Here is a 22192-nt window from a genome sequence, read left to right as displayed (position 1 = left end):
ATAAGTGAAAGAGCGGTGGCAGTCTACTAATGTGAAGACTATTTGGGAATTTCAGTCTCGACAGCAACGCTGCACTCTCGGCTACAACCAGCTGGTGGCAGTCGATGCACAGTAATGGGGACCACGTCTCCCGCCATATTGTCTGGGAGGACGACCGGGCATTGATTGGTTGTGCGACCAGGACTGTATCCTGCAGGCTGACGCTAATTGGCTGTACTGCTCTGACAGAACCCTCCTCCTAGCTGCTGGTTTCCCGCCAGTGCCGCTCCGCGCTCCCGGGTCGGATCCCGTGTGCAGCCACAGCGGAGCCCGAGCACAGCCGCCGCCATGTCCCGTCAGAGCACCCTCTTCAACTTCTTCACCAAGTCCCCTCCGCCGCCCGGCCGCAGCAGCAGCTCCTCTCCCACCGAGGCCTCTCTCCCCGGCCAGGGCAAGCCTGGCTCTTGCACTCCGCGGGAAGGAGCTCAACAACACCGCCACAAGCACGGGAAGAAGCCCGGGGCGGCCGCGAGCAGGGGGGATGCTGGAGGGAAGGCGTCACGACCTTCCACACCCAGGTAACCGCGCCTTCCTGCACCACGCCCCCGGCCCTCCGTGCACACTGCAGCCCCACGCAACTGCCCCCACCTGTAGCAGTGTGACCCGCGCCCCATTTAGCGGCCACTCACACAGCATCAGGATCTAGGCACATGCCACTATGGCTGGCCCAGCGCCGCCCACTGCGCTCACTCCCTCTCTTGGCTCCGGGTTGTGATTTTAGCCGCTCCTCGTGCAGCCGCTCTCTGCTGCGTAGCCCCGGGATATACTTTCTCTCTCCAATCCAGACACGTTGAAACCAGGCCGGGGTGCCGTGCTCAGCTAGCAAGTTTTGCATGGCATAGAGTCCCAGTATTTATTTATTTGAAGATTTTTATCCAGCGCTGGCTGGCCCCGGATGCATCAGAGCGCTTTACATGAGGACCAATGAGAAGTTACAGATTATATCAGTTTCAAGAGCATACTAAAACATGTTAAAGAAAAACCAGGTTATATGGCAAAACGAGTTTTACTATAGCATAGAATAACAACAACCCATAGAAAACAACGTTTCACGGTCACAAGAGGAAATATAGCTTAACGTACCTTGCAAGGACAATAAAAGGAGAAGGAGCTTATTAATTTCATTCCTCCTCGCCCCACCGCGGTCAGTTGTAATAGCGTTCCCGATACATCCATGTACCAGCCTGGCCAATGTAGGTGGGACTGGCGAAATATAGCCCCTATCTGGCCAGTTGGCTATTCTACCGCAGAAGCGGACCTTTTGATTTCAAGTGCATGAATGGAAAACTCACGTAGTGGTTCTTTGCAAGGTTGGACTGAAATAATAAAGGCTAGCAGGAAGGGACTTAAAACAGATGCATCACCGCAGGGTGTGCGGGTTCATTTCCGAAGCCCAGTTTGTAAGAGATGGGGGACTCTGAGGGACCCTAATCACATTCACCAGGGTGATATGGTGCTCCTGTTGGGATCTCAGAAGGCACGACTTCTTCATACTTTTTTAATATAAGGAAAACAGTTCACCCTACTTTTTGTAAACAAAAAAAACAACCGCCCCCTGAGACGGTTACTTCAGACTGGAAACGCTTCAATTGAAGCAAGACAGTCAGTCTCCTGTGCTGGGAAACAGAAGGAGGGACAAACTATTAAATAAGCTTTGCCAGGGTGCCTGCTTGCCTGAAATACAAGTAAATATGCGTAACTGGTTAATCTGCAAATATAAAGGGTGCTTGGAAGCCGGTATTGGCATTAAACATTGGAATCACTTTAAGCTTCCTGATGACATTCTTTTTGAGTCTGTTGCTAGGGAGATACCAGCCGAGCTGTGAAGTGTGTGCTGTTATAAAACAATTGCAATACTTATAGTGCTGGTATCTCCAAAATCCATATTTTGGAAGCACTTTTTTTCTTAAACCTTTTTGTAGCAGACTCTCATACTGTATGTAATGCAAGTTTAAAATAATGACTTGCGTTATTGACTGTGCTTACTGTCACAGACTGGGACCTCATAGCACTAAACATTCACAAGTCCCTACTCTCACTGCACCAACCAGGATTCAAGTCTGTGGGTTTCTAGTTGCACACACATAACTCTGCAGTGCATTAATAAAGGTTTCATAATGTATAATAGTGCATTTCCCACCGATTGATCGACTTGCATGTATATTCATTTAAGCTGTACGTTTTTACCTGAAGGTGAATGACCAAAAAAAGTTAGATTTCGTTTTTTTAGCTGCGTCTTTGACAATGCTCCCGCGCTCACTCGCCCCAACCCCTTTATGCGCAGCATCACAGTTACCATCGTTTTTAATGCACTTTGACCACTGGAACAAGTGTGGATCTTTGCGAATTCCTGAGAAGTTAAAATTGTCTTAGTGGGAGTAATTTGTGTGTTTTAATGTCTATTCCTGTAAATATGGGTGCTTGAATTGTATGAACCATACTCTGCTGCATTCAATCTTGAGAAAGCTTTGTGAATCTGCTATCATGCTTTCTGTTTTTTAAGGACTACAGGACGTACCTCCTCAAGTAACTTTAAAATACTGCATTTGAGTATATCTACTGTTTCTGCTATCCCCCTGTGTGCTCACTTTAACGCATGCCTGCATTAGTTTTTACCCTTTCAGATTTAATAATTAATCCAATAGTCCGGGAGTTTGTTTTGCTTCTGGTCACAAGTTTCTCACAATTTACTTACCGGCTTGTAGCGGAAGGCTTCAGTAGTGTCATTGCATCACCAGCTGTTGAGAATATATCCCTTTTCCTTGAGGTCTAGTAAACACACAGCATTTTCTTGTGACAGTTTAGGAACACCAGTGAACAAGGGGTGAATCCTCTTATGGACAGTGAGGGTTGGAATCAAGTCAAGTGTTCCAGCAGTGTGCTCCAAAAAATGACATCTAACTTGACCAGATCTATCAGTATTCTGTTTGGTCCGGCTGCTTTGGCCGGGCGGGAACTTCTTATTAGCTTTGATATTTCCTCCTTTGTGATTTAGGGAAATGTTACAAGTTCTATTGGTATTTCAAAAGAGCAAATTACTGATTTTTACAGGGACTTTATGTGGGCTTCCCATTTATTGTTAGGGATGAACAGATCATCAGGCCGCTTATGAGCGTGTTCTGTAACTGACCAGAGCCCAGAATGATTGTTAGTTTCGTGATGAAATAGCATGGAACAATTTTGTGTAGACAATTTTCTTCACTGTCCGGTTTCGTTGTCTCTTTCTAATCTTGAATGCAGTCTTCTGATTTTGGAGTTTTAAATTGCGATCCTTAGACTCAGGAAATGTTAGAGTATGCTGCACTGAATTACGGTAGGCTCTTTTTTTTTTTTTATTCATTTAGTTGCTAAGCAGTGGATAAGTAAAAAGTGTTTGGTCACAAATTTTGTAACTGTGTTCAAAGCGGACAATTTGTACTTTGCCAGGTGTTCATCCAGTCGTTTATCTCCCGTTGGAAACCTTTTTTTAATAAGTGATATTAAGGCTCCACCCAGGTTTGACGCTTTGTATTTTTAGCATACTCTTCAATATGAGCCTCTTGACATTAACGACGATCATTTGAATACAGTTTGCAGTCATCTGGGCATTCCACTGTTCATTTTTAATGGTTTACTACTAACCTTTGGAGGCCATCGTCACTCCCATGCCTCTGGATAATAGCATATCTTTTGCAGCGACGGTAATGGACAAATGTGTAATCTATGGTGGTGGAACCCACAGGACCCAAAAAAGTTGGTGCAGCAGGCTGATCTTCTGCAAGTCTCTCATTTAGTGTTCTATATCCAGAGTCAGCTAGAAGATTATAGGTAAATCTATTTTGGGCTTTGGCGCCCTTTTGTTTTTCCTGTTGGAAACGTTTTTGGAAAGGAGTGTTAAAACTCAGATCTGGCTCATCGATAATTGAAAGATCATTCACTGGTGGTGTTACAGCGGGACTCCAAAAAGAAATTCTAAATTATCATGGGCATTTCCCAAATACTCGGAACACATTCATTCAACAGTGGGGCCCATTGCACTGCACACTTACTCTGTTCATTTAATTCGGCTTCAAAGATTTGGCCAACAACCCAGGAGTCCTGCTATAACATTGGCGGAGTGTCTGAACCTATTTAACTATTTATTATTTACACCTGCAGTTTGAAGCATTTTACCATGGTTTCTTTAAACACCTTTTTATTCAGATACGCCACCATAATGGCAATGGATCTGCTAGAATGAAAATTAGGCGTAGGAAAAATCAAAGACCAGCTTTTACTTCTTCATTTATCTAATTTTTATTCAAAAGCAAACTTTTAGTATGTCCGACATTTAGGCATTTATTAATTCTTTATTCAGTAAAAATCTTTAACTTTATTTCAGAAAATGATCATTTATTTTAAAGCTCAGAAATAGACATTTTATTTAGGAAGCTCAGCAAAACTTTAACAAAGAACAGATAGTTCCAAATTCAATCTCTCCTAACATCCCTAACTAACACCCTCATCTTATCCTAACAGTCCTGCAAAGGAAAAATATTCAATCATTAAAGTTCTTACGTTCAGGAAATCGATCATCAGTCCGGCAGCATCTCCAGAGGAAATCGAAAAGAGTGATGCCTCTAGGCAAAATCAGGGGTGTTTATACACCATTTTACTGACTTTATCTATCTAAAAAGTAACTATCATTACCAATTCATGTTCTGGTTGGACAAATTTGGGTAGATGAGCACTTCCTCATCATTGCAGCATGTTTTCCTCGACGATTCAGCAGAAAAATAAAGGGTCTTTGTTTAAGACAGTTTGTGGCCTAGGCGCTTCCTTCATTTGAAACGTAGGGAAAAGTTCTCATGATCCGAGCATTACATCGTCCATGCTTGGCACTCACCCTAGGTTCCGGGGCAAGACGTCCTTGAACCTTTCATCTGAGCACAGTCCGCTTCACTCGCGCTTGCAGGCTTTGGATGCACATGCGCAGACCAATACTCGCTCGCAGTGAATCAGAGCGGCCATTTTCGATATAGGCCTCAAAAGGCCACTTTGGAACTATCGTAGAAACAAACACAAATTCATGTTAATTTTAGAATTGATACCCTTCTGTTTACCTTCCACCATACTAATGTATTACCATTAGTTGTTACCTAGCGAATAAGCCACATATATGCATTTATACTTACATATCCGATGACTTTTTGGCACAAAAACACGTAAAATAAGCACACATATACTGCGTTTTGGTAATATTTAAGCTATGCATTAGTTCACGTCACTGTAACAATACATATTAATTATTTTGCTTCATGCAAGCAAAGTTAGTTTCCCCATATGTTTTCGTGTATGCAAATTACTCTAAGGTTGGTTATTCAAACACATCACACCATTAGTAAATATTAACGTTATAGAACATTGATTTCGAGAGGGGTGCACAAAATTTTGTTTACCACCTCGCTCCATCAGTGGCAATAGAATTTGGTTAAAGTCACCCGGAATAATTGTATACATTGATCCTGTATCATAAGTCATACCACAGAACCCTCATTTGGTGGATAATTCCCTTAACCTAGCCAAAGTCTTATCAGTAGATTCCTCGGCCCTTTGATGTTGAGTGTAAGATCTATATCCGATCATCACATCTGCATTTCACAGCACTGACCTTTAGAACAATGTAAACAAACCCAGCCCACCCACACCAATCCCCCAATCTGGTGGTGCGTAAGTCCCACCCACTAGAAACGCCCTCAGAAATAGTCCCACAACTCTTGTGTGGAGATCAGATAGGCTTTCTTCCTGGGGGAATGGTTTACCCGGCGCTCACCCCTGTCCGGCGACAGGGTGGCCGTACTGAGGTAAGCAAGCCAAGAAAATTATCATCCATAGAACCAACGGAGGTATATTAGATTTCATATGCAAGTATAACAGTCAGCGTCTACCTAAATACAAAAAAAAACTATTCAGAGACAGAGTACACTTGATAACAGCAATAACACATGACAAGCCAGCAGAACTATTCTATATCACTTAGTCTGGTGTCTGACTGGGATTCTGCAGCTCCCTTACCGTGGTTTTTCTTTTTCTCCCATACATGTTTAGCAAACTTCAGTGCTGATTTGACGTTGGTGAAATAGTGTGTCTTGTCCTCCAGTGACACCTTCAATTTGGCAGGATATAATGGAGCATATGGAACCTGCCTGCCTGAGAATACGTTTAACTGGCACAAATTCGCACCTGGACCAAGGGGGTGAAATCCGGAAACATTATTTCCCTTGTAGTTGATGGACCTTCTATCTGGCGAGCTTTAAAATGGTGTCCCTGTTTTGTAATTCAGTATATGTGCAAGTATAGGTCTAAGCGTTGACCCCACAGGAAGCCTAGGGCCCAACGTGCGGTGAGCTCTTTCTACAATGAACATTGGGGACAGTTCAGGACCGAATAGTTAGCGCAGCAGCTCTTCTTACAAATGTTTAAATTTTTCTATGGTTGTTGTTTCGGGAATGCCCGATATATGAAGGTTGTTCCTTCTGGACCTGCCTTCTGAATAGTCATTCTTGGCCTTTATAACGTTCAGAAGCTTGTCCTTTTGGAGCAGCTGCTCTTTAGTGTCTGTTTGAAATTCATGCAGTTCGGTGGAGCGGTTATCAAGCTGGTCAAGCTGAGTCTCATGAATTTCCACTTCTTTTTCACTTGATCCAGTTGTGGGGTGAGGATGTCTAATTTGGTGTATAGTTTTCAAGCTAGACTTCTTGAGTCCGAAGATCATCCCCTCCACCCAAAACACCATCTCTCGCACCAGATTCAAAGTCCGTGTCATCTTCGCTTTCGGTATGCCTGGTTAGGCGCCTGCTCTCGAATTGTAATTTAGTTTGCTTTGTATCAGACTTGCCCATCTTAACTGTCCCCGAGCAGTCAACAGCAGAATGAGAAGACTACAGTAATTAAGTGTTGTGTACAATCAAAGACCAGTGGGCGGAAATGCATTAACATCCAATTTTAGCCTGCAGCTTCTGTTTAATACGCGATAGAAGGATAGAAAGATTGCGCCCTGGCAATGTCACATTGGTGGAGAGTAGCCCTAAGAATCAGTGTCCAGTGCACTTTGCTCTCAGGATCTTACATTTAACATTATCAAGTGTTGCAAGTTTTATAGTCCTCACAATCTCTCTTCGGTTCTCCAAATGAAATGTAGTACATTTATAGGTGTTGTACTTTTGAAACTATGGGTAAGGTTTGAAAAATTGAAAGAGTACTTCATATCTCTAACAGGAACAACTTGTTCAAGTGTGCATCTGCTCAATTTCATCTGCAGTATCAACTATTAATTCTCAAGGTATTTAATTTATATATGGATCATCAGAGAGTGCCTCGTAACCACCGGAACACCAGAATGTTGTTCTTCATCAATATGCTAACTGCACTGCACTCTCCTTAGTTTCACTGGCTAGTGGAAGTATCCATACACAGCTCTACACTTTAAACTTGACCCAAGCAAGACTAAATTGTTTTTTATTGTTGGTGGCGCACTGCATCACCATGCACAGGCTTGCCTCAACAATGAGTAGTGAGGGTTCCAATATGAGGTGTTACTCACACAAGGTCCTCAAATGATGTACTTGTGCCTTTCAGTCTGGACACCTGAACACCTAACGCCCTTCACTAACGACTGTACTACATCTAGCAGCCCATTTGCTCACATCACCCAAACCTTAATTCAACTGCCCATGCTTTTCCTTTTGAGCTATTACCTACTTTAGAAGCTTTGTGTAATTTCCAAGGCTTTTCTTGCATATTATCCATAGATCTCTTCCTGCCCAATCTTCTCATGCTCCAGGAAAAGATCCCAAGACGCGCCATCTTCCGCATGAACAGATATGTTTACCTCCACAACCTTCTTCACTATTGTCCCACAAACGTCTGTAATCCTGCATGTGGGAAACCTGTTCCTATTTCTATGTATAGCATTTGTCGGTCCTTTTGGAGAGTAGTTTGTCTTGTAGAACTGATGCTATAATTAAAAGGTTAGAGATTAGGAGTGGGCGGAATTTGCGTAATTGTGTTACGCAAATCCCAGCGAAATGGTAAAAAATCTCAGTGAACACGCAGAAATTCCGCGAACACGCTGAATTGCTTGTTCGCGTTGCTTTTTTCCTGTTCGCGATCGATGTTTGCGTGCTCGTGGGGAAATATCTTGCGAACACGCATTTTGAGAACGCGATCAAGCAAAAAATTCCGCGAAGTCGCGGAACGCAGAATGTTGGGCAATTTTGCGTTCTCCGCAGAACGCAAAATTACCCAAATTCCGTGAGCGGAACAGTATTTACAGCCCAGGCCTATTAGTGATGTAGGATCGGACTGTCTGAGTCTTTCATAAGGCTGAGTCCAAGCCAAATCGAGTGATGTATTCGAGACAGTATTATTGGTCAGAGGTTGTATTCGAAATTACGATCATTACATAGGGCAAAAAGTAGTTCATTCTGAATTACCTCAAATAAAATAATCATAATCTTGTAGCGAACAAACGGCCACAAGCCAATAGTCTGAAACAAATATAAAGCAAATCAACAGATTAGCAAAGAGTTAACAGAGTTCAAAGGTAAGGTAAGCACTAAGTATAAATCATGTGCAGGCTGCCTTCTAAAAAAAGCCCAGAAAAACTACTGCAAATCCCCCCCCAAAAAAATCACCTTTTACAGGGTTGTAGACAAAAACGCACACACATTTAGTTACTTCTAATGGCTGACAGAGTTGGACTAGTAATGCTACAAGATATGGACCAGTGAATAGTCTGTGAAGGAATATACATTCAACAGGATTAATAGAGCAGCACCTGCCTCTTCTGCCACTTAATGAAGGTGTGCATAGTAAATTAAGAAAGTAACATGACCATTCTGTAATACAGAATTAGAATGGACACTTCAGCTAATGTGTGGTCCTCAGTAAAGACTCAAGCAAATGATCTTGAAAGTTGCACAGACAGCAACTGAATATTTCGCAATAATATAATTTCATGCAAATGGGAGAAAAGACCAAATAGGGAAAAGGAATGGGTGACCGCTCAGCCCTCCACAGGGCTTGGTCACCCCACTCGCTGCTGCTGCTCCTGCCTGCCTTGCCGCTGCTCCTGGGACTTCCCGCTGACCGCTGATCTTGGATTTCTTGCCGCTGCCCGCCCCCCTGCGATTCCATTTGCCGCCCGCTCCCGCCACCCAGGTGCTCCTCCCTCCCGGCCCCTTACTTATGCCGCCCCCAGAGCGACCACGCAGCGACCACGCAGCGGACGCGCGCAGCGGGAGCACCGAATGAGCGCCAAAGGTAAGCCCGTCTGCGCCCGTCCGCGCCTGGATCGCGCCCGGACCCCTGGTCCCAACCGCCAATGCAAGACCACACGACGGACCTACGACGCCGCCACCCTCAACGCACTCCATGCCGGGCGGAACCCTGCCTGCTACCGAGCCACCCCGAGACGCACCCACGGATCCTTCGCCTGCCGTTTCTCCTGCTACCGGACCTGCACCGCCCCAGCCAAGCCCAGCACCAGCAGCAACCACCTGAAGTGCATCCTGCTCAACACCCGCTCCATCCACAGGCACGCCGTGGAACTCTGGGACCTGCTCGACACGACAGCACCGGATGTCGCCTTCCTCACTGAAACCTGGATGAACGCCTCCTCAGCGCCCGACATCGCCTTAGCCATCCCGTACGGATACAAGATCACCTGGAAGGACCGCGTCAACCAGACGGGAGGAGGCTTCGCCATCGTACACAAGAACACCATCCGCATCTCAACTAACTCCGACGAAACCTTCGCCGCCGCCGAACACCTGCACTTCCAGATATACACTGACCCCAAGACCACCCCCGCGGCACCCTCATCTACAGACCACCGGGACCACGCACACAATTCAGCGAAGACATCGCAAACTTCATCAGCCCGCACGCCCTTCCCTCCGCCGACTACATCCTCCTAGGAGACCTCAACTTTCACCTGGAGAACAACAACGACAGAAACACCACCGCCCTGCTGGACAACCTCGCCAACCTCGGACTCAAGCAACTGGTGAACACCCCCACCCACTACGCCGGCCACACGCTTGACCCCGTCTTCTCATCCAGCAAGCACATCTCCTTCAGCCACGCCACCGGACTTCACTGGACCGACCACAGCTGCGTCCACTTCAGCTTCAAAAGAACTACGACCCACCACCACCCGCAACAGGTCCCCCGACGAAGCTGGAGCAAGATCACCGCCGAGCAGCTCACCGCCTCCCTCAGCCAGAACACTCCCACCAGCTCAACGGACCCCAACGAAGCAGCCAGCAACCTCACCAAGTGGCTGACCGCCTGCGCCGACGACCTCGCACCACTAAAGAACCCACTCAGCAGCAAGAAAAACCCCTGGTTCACCGACTAACTCAAGGAATCGAAGAAGAACTGCCGCACCCTCGAGAGAGCCTGGCGGCTCGACCACACCACAGACAACAGGACCGCCCTCAAGCACGCCATCCTCAAACACCATCAGCTGATCCGCGCCACCAAGAAGACGGCACTCAAAGAACGACTGGACAACACCCACGACAGCAAGGAACTCTTCAGCATCGTCAAAGAGTTCTCCAACCCCAGCGCCGGAAACATCACCCCCTCGCAAGACCTCTGCAACTCACTCTCCTGGTTCTTCCACAGCAAGATCGCCGACATACACAACAGCTTCGACGCACAGACCACGCACCCTACCACCGAACCAACAACCGCCACCACCACCCTCTGCAACTGGACACCGATCAGCACCGGAGACACCACCGCACGATGAACTCCATCCACTCCGGATCATCAACAGACCCGTGCCCACACCATGTCTTCAACAAAGCTGACGCCACCATCGCACCCCATCTCCGAGACACCATCAACTCCTCCTTCCACACCGCCACCTTCCCGGAGAGCTGGAAGCACGCCGAGCTGACCGCCCTCCTGAAGAAACCAACGGCGGACCCCACCGACCTCAAGAACTACCGTCCCATCTCGCTCCTTCCTTTTCCGGCCAAAGTCATCGAGAAGACAGTCAACAAACAGCTTGCCGCCTTCCTCGAGACGAACGGATCCCTCGACCCCTCGCAGTCCGGGTTTCGGGCCAACCACAGCACCGAGACCGCCCTGATCGCAGCCACCGACGACATCAGAACTCTGATCGACAACGGGGAAACAGCGGCCCTCATCCTCCCGGACCTCTCTGCGGCATTCGACACCGTCTGCCACCACACCCTAGTGAAGCGCCTCAGCAACATCGGAATCCGAGAGAAAGCGCCAGAGTGGATCATCTCGTTCCTCACCGGAAGAACCCAGAGAGTCCGCCTCCCTCCGTTCAGATCCGAGGCCACCGAAGTCATCTGTGGCGTACCACAAGGATCTTCACTCAGCCCAACCCTCTTCAACGTCTACATGAGCCCCCTCGCAGCCATCGCTCGCCGGCACAACCTCAACATCCTCTCCTACGCCGACGACACCCAGCTCATCCTCTCCCTCACCAACGACCCCACCACCGCCAGAGCCAACCTACACGAAGGGATGAAAGACGTCGCCGACTGGATGAGGAACAGCCGCCTTAAACTGAACTCAGACCAGACAGAAGTCCTCATCCTGGGATCATCACCCTCCGCTTGGGACGACTCCTGGTGGCCCCCTGGGCACCGCTTCCAAACCAACGGACCACGCATGCAACTTGGGCTTCATCCTGGACTCCTCCCTATCGATGACCAGACCAGTCAACGCCGTATCATCCTCGTGCTTCAACACCCTGCGCATGCTCCGCAAGATCTTCAGATGGATCCCCCCGAAACCAGGAAGACCGTCACCCAGGCACTCGTCACCAGCCGACTGGACTACGGGAACACACTCTACGCCGGAACCACAGCCAAACTTCAAAAAAGACTCCAACGCATCCAGAACGCCTCCGCACGACTCATCCTCGACATCCCCCGACACAGCCACATCACCGGACACCTGAGAGACCTACACTGGCTCCCCGTCCGCAAGAGAATCACGTTCAGACTCCTCACCCACGCACACAAGGCTCTCCACGACCTGGGCCCCAAATACCTCAACGACCGCATGACCTTCTACACGCCCACCCGCCAGCTACGATCGACCAGCCACGCACTCGCCACCGTACCACGCATCCGCAGAGCCACCGCCGGAGGAAGATCCTTCTCCTACCTGGCAGCCAAGACTTGGAACTCCCTCCCCACCCACCTTCGGTGAACCCAAGACCATCACTCCTTCAGGAAGCAGCTCAAGACCTGGCTGTTCGAGCAGTAACTTACCCCTCCCCCAGCGCCTTGAGACCCTCCCGGGTGAGTAGTGCGCTATACAAATGCCGTGATTGATTGATTGATTGATTGATTGATCCCTAGACAATAAACAAATTAAAACTCCGTGTTCAAAACGGGTGTTTAATAAAGTTTTGAACAAATCAAAAGTAAACCACATAGGAGCCAAAATAATGATATCGGAGGTCCGAGTGAATAAATAATCAAACTAGATACAATAGTAAACATCAGGTTTACAAAGATAATTATGCCGATTGCCACAAATATAAATGTGATGTTAGTTTGTATATAGAATGAATTAATGGCACTAGAAACCCCATAATTCTTAAGAACCAGTAACAGGAAGTGACATGGTGAATGACGTGGGTGGTAGATTGCTCCTTAATGGAGGGTTTGTTTGTAACTGAAAATATCTACAGTGAACAAGCCGTTCTAGAACTTGTGGCGGGAGGTGTGTCTAAAAGTGTATGTCTGTGCTGCCATCAATGAGAGACCTGTGCGTTTTTCAAATCTGTGGTGAAAAAATATGAGTATGTTGCTGGAGATGTGGGCTGCCGTGCCACCAATGTACTTACCGGGGGAGGGTAAACACCCATTATTCCGCAACTTTCTTTCCGCATACCATCACTCTGCATACTTTCATTACGAAAGTACCATGACTCTGCAATGCCATTATAATGCATGGCATTACATTTTATATGCTTTTACCGCGCATACATTTACAACGAAATTCGTTGTAAATGCATAAATGGTAAAAGCATGTTTTTTTAAATGTTAGGATAAGGTAAGTATGGGTGTAGGGGTATATGTTTTGGGGTGTTTGGGTATTTTAAGGGTTTAGATATCGTTTTAGAGTTTAGGGATAGGTATGGGTTTTGGGGCACAGGGATTTTTTTAGGGTTCAGGGCTAGGTTTGGGGGTATATGGGTATTTTTAGGATTCAGGGCTAGGTTTGGGTTTTGGGGTACAGGGGTATTTTTAGGGTTCAGGGCTAGGTTTGGGTTTTGGGGTACAGGGGTATTTTTAGGATTCAGGGCTAGGTTTGGGTTTTGGGGTACAGGGGTATTAGGGTTCAGGGCTAGGTTTGGGGGTACAGGGGTATTTTAGTGTTCAGGGGTAGGTTTGGGTTTTGGGGTTTTGGGGTTCTGGGCTAGGTTTGGGGTACAGGGGTATTTTAGGGTTCAGGGCTAGGCTTGGGGGTACAGGGGCATTTTTAGGGTTCAGGGCTAGGTTTGGGTTTTGGGGTACAGGGGTATTTTTTAGGGATGGGTTTGAGTTTTGGGGTACATGATATATTTATAGGGTTAAGATGGGTTAGTGTTTTAGGGTGTTGGGGTATTTTAAGGAGTAAGGGTGGGTTATGATTATGGGGTGCAGGGGTATTTAAAGGGAGCAGGGTGGACACCCGGAGCTGGAATGTACAGAACCTGGGAAGAAAAAACAATGGAATATTGGGCACAACGCTGGCTTTTTTCCCGCAATCCCGCGCCCCGCACAAGCCCACGTCCACAGCACACGCCCACAGCACACGATATAAGACATGGCATGAAGGGCGGAACGTACCACACTCCCCCAGCGTTTGTCACACCCCCAGCACACCCCCACAGCACAACGCAGACACGCCCACAAGGGACTACTTGGCTGGCACGGTTCTTTTACCTTTTTAATGCATTTGGTGGGCGTCTGCATAGCCTATGTCCTTCTGCTGCAACTGCCCTTTCCAACGCTGTATTGGGTGTTGTGATTGGTGCTGTGGTTCCTGAGATTACCCGCCTCAAAGGTTTGGGCGCTCTCTTTATTATATTTATATATGTGTGATATATATATATATATTACCTACTGGCTATCGCCAGTAGGTATATATAGTTAGGATTAATTCCCTATGGGATTTTTGAAAATTCTATGTCTAATAACTTTGGCGTTTGAGGACGGAATCGGCTGAAATTTTCAGGAAAATGGCACATTTTGTTTCTGAGCAGCCCCTGAAAATTTGGTGGAGTTTCGTCAAGGGGGGGCTGAGAAAAAAGGGGGGTCCCAAAACGCGTTTTTCCCATTCATTTTTCCATAGGGCGGTTGGACTCACTTTTAGCTCGAACGGCTGAATGGATTTGCACGAAACTTGGCAAAATTGTAGGGACTGTTAGCCCGATGTGCCTTTGCTAGGTCTCAATATATGTGCTCCAGTAGTTTTTGAGAAATTAACGTTCAAAACAAGATATATATCTGTAACAGCGCTCCGGGCAGCGATCCGGTCCGCTTACTTTTCGCGAAACGGAACTTTGCGCGCAGAAAGCTGATTGGCTCTCCGGTGTCTGTCAACATTCTAAACAGTCCGGAGCGGCCGCCATCTTATCTCTCGGTAGGATCGAGAGAGAAGAGGTGAAAAACGAAGGGGGAATTTATTGAAAGGGTGCAAGGTATACCCCTCTTGACCCCCTAGGATTGTTGTTGGGGTTATTAAAGGGTCCCGTGGGGAAAATAAAAAAAAAATTATTTTTCACGGTAGAAGCGTTTCCCGGGCCGCGAACTGGGCCGCAAACTGGTAGCGAAACGGGAATTCGCCATTTTGTGCTTCGTTTTAATTGTTTAGAGACAAAAATTATCGCCGCACATCGGCCACAATGCATGAATATCGTTGAAAAGTCAGCGATATTCATGCATTATCCAGCAAATGCTCTTAGCCATGTTATCCACCTTCCATTGGATAACATGGCTAAAAACTGCTCTGTGCGTGAGCTTTTTTTTTTTTTTTTTTTTTTTTTGCTGCGTGACGTTTGTTAACGTTCGATTCGATGGAAATCAGGAAGTGTTGAACACCATTTTGTCACTGCGAGTAAATATTTTGTTATAAATGAATCCTTATTGATAAACATTGTCTGCGCCATCTTGCGTTTTTGTCCAATGCCACAATTTTGTCGTGCACGGCAGCCATTTTAGATGCCTTGACCAGGGCCACTCTCTGCACACCGCCGATTCTCAGCATGGCTCCCCACCCTCGCACGCATCTCCCCCACGCAATGGTCACCCCCGCTCTCTCTCTCATGCATGGGCCATATACTTCCCCCATCTGCGCTGCTCTTCTCTGAGAATCACACCCTGTGCCCGCTCGACACCTCCCTTTCACCCTATTCACTACCGCACCCTCTGACACTCCTCTTCCTCTGTGTCCGATTGTCCAGGCCGGACCTAGGCTATCATCTAGCCCTGCGGATGTAGTTTATGGCCCCAGCTGTAGAGTATCCAGACATGCCAACCCTCCCGATTCAGGTGTGAGACTACTGATTTCAGTGCTAGTCTTTCGCTTCCCGATTCCTGCAAGGAAAAACCCGGGGGCATATTACCAACAACTAGCGGTAATTTTTGTCTCTAACTTGTTTAGAGACAATAATTATCGCCGCACTTCGGCGAATTTTATCGCACATAAACCTTGCTATTAGCAAGGTTTATCGCAAATGCGATAAAAAACGGCCGCAATGCATGAATATCGTTGAAAAGTCAGCGATATTCATGCATTAGTCAGCAAATGCTCTTAGCCATGTTATCCACTTCCCATTGAACAAGCGCATGGTCTTTTAAAGATTTGTGAAGTACTCGGGGCGGCGGTGTGTGTGTGCCCTCTTTCAGGAGCGGGCGGGGGGGCACTGCCAGCAATTTGCAGGCCAGGCAGTGTTCAACACGTGCATCACCCTTTCTCTGCCTGCTATTGCGCTCCATGCTTCGGAAAGGTAAGAAAAAGAACGTGCATTTGAGTTTGAAATGTCCGATCTTGTAGCAGTACACTTGCAAAGCCCACACATGACAATAACCCGATTCAAGGCCCCATTCACCCGATTTTTTAAAAAAATATAGTACTCCAAGACAGTTACATTTTAAAACTTTATTAATATTTAAATATAACGAACGCAACAAAAACTGTAAATATATTTAACCATTTTTTGAAATTAACCAGAACTATAACGATAACAACAACAACAACAATAATATAACTTTTATGCCTAAATTACGCAAACATTTAGCTAATCTGCTAAAGGGGGGAGTCGCCATTTCTTTACAATAACCAATAATGAAAAATCCACATCAATAGGGTTGCCCGTTTTCTCGATGCAGCACTATAGTGCAATATACACAGCACCTGGGGTGTCAAGAGTGAACAGGTCTTTCTTTGTTCCTTAAGATGTTATCTCCGAGAATGCTGATGCATTGGTGTCTGTACACTTCTTTGTCAATTCTGTCAAGATGATAACTGCTTTATAAACAGACGATATCTTTGTTTAGTCATTAGTGTTAAGTGTGTCTGAAACTACAGTGCCCTTCTGTTTTTTTTTCTTCAGGCTCTACAGAGTTTTGTGTGTTGTTCTTTTGAGCGACAATTATTCCAGAGGTTTCAGGTTCACTTGTTTTGTCCTGCAGTGAGTTAACAGCTTTAGAGAGTTCATGTTTATTTGCTATGTCCTGCTGTTCGTCAACTGCTTCAGAGACGTCAGCCTCATTTTTTATGTTTCAGTAGATCCTGGACCTACCCGGCCGCGCCCAAAATGGCGCCGGTGTAAATGGGACTCGTAACTGCTTGTTCTGTACTGGTTGCCCAACCTTGATATCACGAGATACATATGCAGTTTTGAAGCACATGGCCGAGGCTTGTCTGCTGTAGTGGGGCGCCCCTTTATCGTTTCAGTCGCCATTCCGCCCGCTTTTGCTACACTGTGCCTTTTCCGCCATTCAGCTGTTTAGCGCCCGCTCTTACGGCTACAGCGTCTCGCTCACCATGTAGTTGAGTTGCTCCCACTCTTGCGGTGCAGCGATAGGCGGCTGCCACAGGACTCTTAAAATGGCGGCCGGCTCTTCGGATTTGGGCCTGGTCCAGTAAAATGGCCCTGGGACACCTTGGAACTCGGACGCTTGTCTGCCAGGGCTTGGGTTCCATTCTCGAAAGCGTCCCCTCAGCCTTGAAGATTGTACAAAAGTCTTGGGGGCCCTCGACTCCCGCAGGCTTCCGGTGGGGAGCGGCTGCCATGATTGCTTGCGGAATGGCCACGACGGAGCTACGAGATGGTGGTGTTCTCATGGTGACGCCAGCTTCAGTCTGAAACATCCAGAAACAAGGTGGGGCTTTCATCGTTTGGGGAAAAAAAATGTTTTAATCCAATGAAAAGTGTTATTTTTAGGTCACATGACCTAGTCTTACATAATTAGGAAAAGAAAAGTAAAATGAACCAATGAAAAGTTTTATTAACAAGTCACATGACCTGTTATGCTTACGTTACGCGCTGCGCGGCGCGCTCTGGATCGTTTCCGGGAAGCTGCGCCTTGCGCACCGGAGCACTTCCGGGTGCGCTAACGCGTTGCGTCATATGACGCATTACGCGACAATGCAGGTGCAGAATATAGTCAAAATGTCTCCACCAACCAGCGGTCGGAATTCCACCGCTTTCAGCAGTCCAAAAAGTTCGGTCAAATCTTAAGAGCGGGAGCAACTCAACTACATGGTGAGCGAGACGTTGTAGTCGCAAGAGCGAGCGGTAAACAGCTGAATGGCGGAAGAGGCACAGAGTACCAAAAGCGGGCGGAATGGCAAATAAAACGGTAGAGGGGCGCCCTACGACAGCGTGTCTTCAGGTGAAACGGATTGTGGGACAAGGTCCAGAATGAAAGATTCTTCAAAAGGGAAAAAATTCCTCCGGACCCCGGGAGCCGGCCGCCTATGCCGGGGGCGATCTCAGGCCTCACCAGGGCAACACGACTTGGGGAGGGGGCAGGAGCCAAGCGCCCCCTCTCAGTCCGCGCCATCTCACCGCCCCTCGGGGGCCTCCGTCAAGCGGTTTAGGGAGGCACCGTATCACATTGTTTTCCAATGCAGTCAGGTCCACAAATGGACCCCACTTACTTTGAATAGTGAAGCTGCAGCAGGTGCAAATAAGGTTTAAACAGTGTTACAAGAGCTGCTTAGAACTCTGAAGTATGGCACTCAACAACCAGGACTTATGCCATTTATGTAAGGCAGTGACATGGAAGCAACTCAGGGACAAAAAGCATGAACGAACATTCACGTATGAAAATCTTATTTGGAGAAGGGGTAGAATCCAAACGCCCCCTGCCAGTTCGCGCCACTACACCGTATGTGGAAAATCTGAAGCCATCATTCTACAAACTCTCAACGCTTGTTATCAGTGCATGACTTTCATGCTCGATCGATTGAGCTAGCCGGATCGGGCAATAAAAAGTATAAAATAGTTATGTAAATAGTTATTTAATAAAATGTTTTACTCTGTTTCTTTGGTGGTGTGTTGTGTATATTTATAATATTTGCATAGGGTTTGCCGTTATTTTGGGCGGTGTGGGTGGCGGAGTCGAGCTGTTTTGCAGCCCTCATGGTGTGGAGCTCAGTTCATTTCACTATTTTCGTATTTCTCATGAAGGGTTATTCCTAATGTTTGTATTTTACCGAGGTTAAAAAGAGATCGAATTAGTGGTCTACTGATTTTGCTCGATTACTTTTATTTTTTTACACGATTTTTCACTATCTGCAAAGACTAAACAGAGTATTGCGACTTTGTGCTTGTTTGTAAATAGAGAATGATCCAAAGAGAACCAATTGTAAAACAGTAAATGCTTGGATAATAATTAATCAAATGGAGAGACAAGCAGGTACGACGGATTACAACAGGGGTAAAGGTCTGAGTTAACTACCGTTCACTATCTGCAAAGAGAGAGTACTACTAAGAGAAAAGAGGGGAGTGGGGGGGGGGGCAGCGTTCAAAGCACATCAGCGTGCATAAACACGAAAACGTTTTTACCTATCACGTACTTGACATTTGACAGCTTTTGATATTTGCTATTAAAAAACCATTGAAATTCACAGAAAAAACCATAGGTTATACTCCATATATAGTTAGGAATTTGCATTTACAAAACCTTGAAAATTCAATGAAAAAACCATTGGTTTTAGGCCATATATAGTTAGGGATTTGCATTTAGAAAACCTTATTTTACTCGCATAAAACCATTGAAATTCCATATATAGTTATAAGCGCTAACTATATATCGCGCACCTGCAATCCACTGCTGATGATGTCACATATTACATCATTCATGACATGGTTAGTGACATCACTGATGACATCACTGATGACATCTCAAATGACATCACTGATGACATCACTGATAACATCTCATTTGACATGACTGATCATATCACTGATGATATCATTCATGTGATAATACCATGAACCTCTTCAGACTCTAATATAACCTTCGATACAATCAGTGTAAACAGACAGTCACTCATCCATGGAGTTACTCACACACCTAGTCAGTTATGCCAAAAATCAATCACACCTCCATTTTCTCAACTATACAGTTATACACACCTTACTTATTCAAACATATACTAACACATATTTACTTTACTCTCTTATACAATCTCTGATACATGTTCACAATGATCCATACAGCCACTCACACATTCACTAGCTCTTATGCACAGTTATTTATAGATGTCAACTCTCACATGTACTGTGTTTTACATATGTACTTAATTTGACATGTAGCACTGAGATATCCATTCACTCACTAATACACTCATGCACAGTCAACTGCCCATACAGCTGTTTCCACATGCAGTTTTGAATCTATACATATAGTGAATCAACTACTCACACATCTATGTACAGAGTCACACACCTCCCAGCCACCCATACACACACTCTCAGTTTCCCATACAAATACTTGGACAACCAATCAATAACCCATACAGTTACTCATATAGCTACTGATCAACATATGCAGCAGTTTGTAGAACAACAGATATAATGATGCACAAATTAAAACAGTTTAGTCACTAACCCATGCACTCAGTGAGACACATTTAATCACTCACTCATACAGTCGGTCATGCACCTAGTAAATCCTTCATCCAGACACTTATACATGCACTCATTCTTCAATATGTAAAACATGTTTTAACTTTACAGAAACATACAGTCACTGGATGTTGTCATCAGTGTTGTCATCAGTGTTGTCATCAGTGTTGTCATCAGTGATGTCATCAGTGTTGTCATCAGTGATGTCATCAGTGATGTCATTTGAGATGTCATCAGTGATGTCACTAACCATGTCATGAATGATGTAATATGTGACATCATCAGCAGTGGATTGCGGGTGCGCGATATATAGTTAGCGCTTATAACTATATATGGAATTTCAATGGTTTTATGCGAGTAAAATAAGGTTTTCTAAATGCAAATCCCTAACTATATATGGCCTAAAACCAATGGTTTTTTCATTGAATTTTCAAGGTTTTGTAAATGCAAATTCCTAACTATATATGGAGTATAACCTATGGTTTTTTCTGTGAATATATATATATATAATCTCTCTCCTACTGGCGGTCGCCAGTAGGTAGTTATAGTTAGGATCTACTTTCCATAGGAAATCCGCAACATTCTATTGGAAATAACTTTGGCGCCGCTGGACGAATCTTCGCGAATTTCTCCAAGAAAATGGCCCGCTCCGCTCCTTCCCTGAAAGTTTGGGGGGGATCCGTCAAGCGGGGGCCGAGATAAAAGGGGGGTCCCAAAACGTGTTTTCCCCATGTTAATTTCCATAGGGCGGTCGAACTCACTTTTAGCCTGAACGGCTGAATGGATTTAAACCAAACTTGGCAAAATTGTAGGGACTGGTAGCCCGATGTGCCTTTGCTATGTCTCAAGATATGTGCTTCAGTGGATTTTGAGTAATTTAGGTTCAAAAAAATATATATATCTATGGCAGCGCCCCGGTACGCGCACCGGGCGCGCCACACGACTTGCGCACGGAAAGCTGATTGGTTCACGGGTGTCTGTAAGCATTCCAAACAGTCCGGAGCAGCCGCCATCTTGTGTCTCGGTAGGATCGAGACACAAGAGGTGGCAAAAACAAAAGGTGGAAACGACTATAAGGGGGCAGGGTAGACTCCCCCTGACCCCCTTGGTTTGATGTGGGGGCTATAATAGGGTCCCGCGGGGCAAAACTTTTTTTTTTCGATTTGCGCGGGGGAGCGCCCGGTACGCGCACCGGGGAGCGGACCGGGGAGCGAAGCATGGGGAAAACCCAGTTTATTCAATGTCACCTCTACGACCCTTTCTTGCGTCAATACGTCCCTTTTGCATACATTACACCTGACGTAGGAATAATGTGGTGCAGGGGCTTACAAAGTGATGCATCTACCTAGATGCGTCACTTTGTAAATATGACTGAATAAGGTGCATTTTTTACAGCACTGGTGCGTCACAAAAAGTGACGCATGGCCTCATAAATGAGACCTTCAGTCTTCTACTCATGCGTCATATTATATTTATGATGTATTAAGTTGGAAGTTCTTACAGATGCGTCTGAAATACTGACGTATCTGTAAGCGCAAAAGTGATGCGTTGCTGGAGTGTGCCTCAAAAATGAAGCAACTCCAGCAATGCATCCTTTCACATGGGGCCAGGCCCCATGTGAAAGGGCCTGCACGCCTGCTGTGAAACGGGCGTAATATTTGGACGCAACAGCGTCATAAAAGTGACGCAGTGATATCTCATAGATTTCACTGCGTCACCTCTACGACCCTTTCTTGCGTCAATACGTCCCTTTTTGCATACTTTACACCTGACGTAGGTATAATGTGGCGCAGGGGCTTACAAAGTGACGCATCTACCTAGATGTGTCACTTTGTAAATATGACTGAATAAGGTGCTTTTTTTACTGTACTGATGCGTCACAAAAAGTGACGCTCTGGTGGCGTTAAAGTGACGCATGGCCTCATAAATGAGGCCTTTAGTCTTCAACTCCAGCAATGCATCTTTTCTTACCCTTCCACACCCCTGTTCCTTTTCAACATTTTC

The 22192-nt window shown here is 46.1% G+C and overlaps 1 protein-coding gene across 1 annotated transcript in view; it reads left to right on the top strand.

Moving 5' to 3' along the window:
- Positions 1 to 238: 238 nt before the first annotated feature.
- Positions 239 to 22192, top strand: part of MSH6 (mutS homolog 6) — a 100148-nt gene continuing 78194 nt past the window's right edge. Inside the window, exon 1 of the mRNA XM_086927766.1 lies at positions 239 to 557. Coding sequence (XP_086783892.1) covers positions 328 to 557 — 230 coding nt within the window. The 5' untranslated portion in view covers positions 239 to 327. The remainder of the gene's footprint in view (positions 558 to 22192) is intronic.

The sequence above is a fragment of the Lissotriton vulgaris genome, chromosome 6 (assembly GCF_964263255.1).
Source record: "Lissotriton vulgaris chromosome 6, aLisVul1.2, whole genome shotgun sequence".
Lineage (NCBI taxonomy): Eukaryota > Metazoa > Chordata > Amphibia > Caudata > Salamandridae > Lissotriton > Lissotriton vulgaris.
The sequence above is the reverse complement of the archived record's forward strand: the minus strand, read 5'-3'. Positions and strand labels throughout refer to the sequence as shown.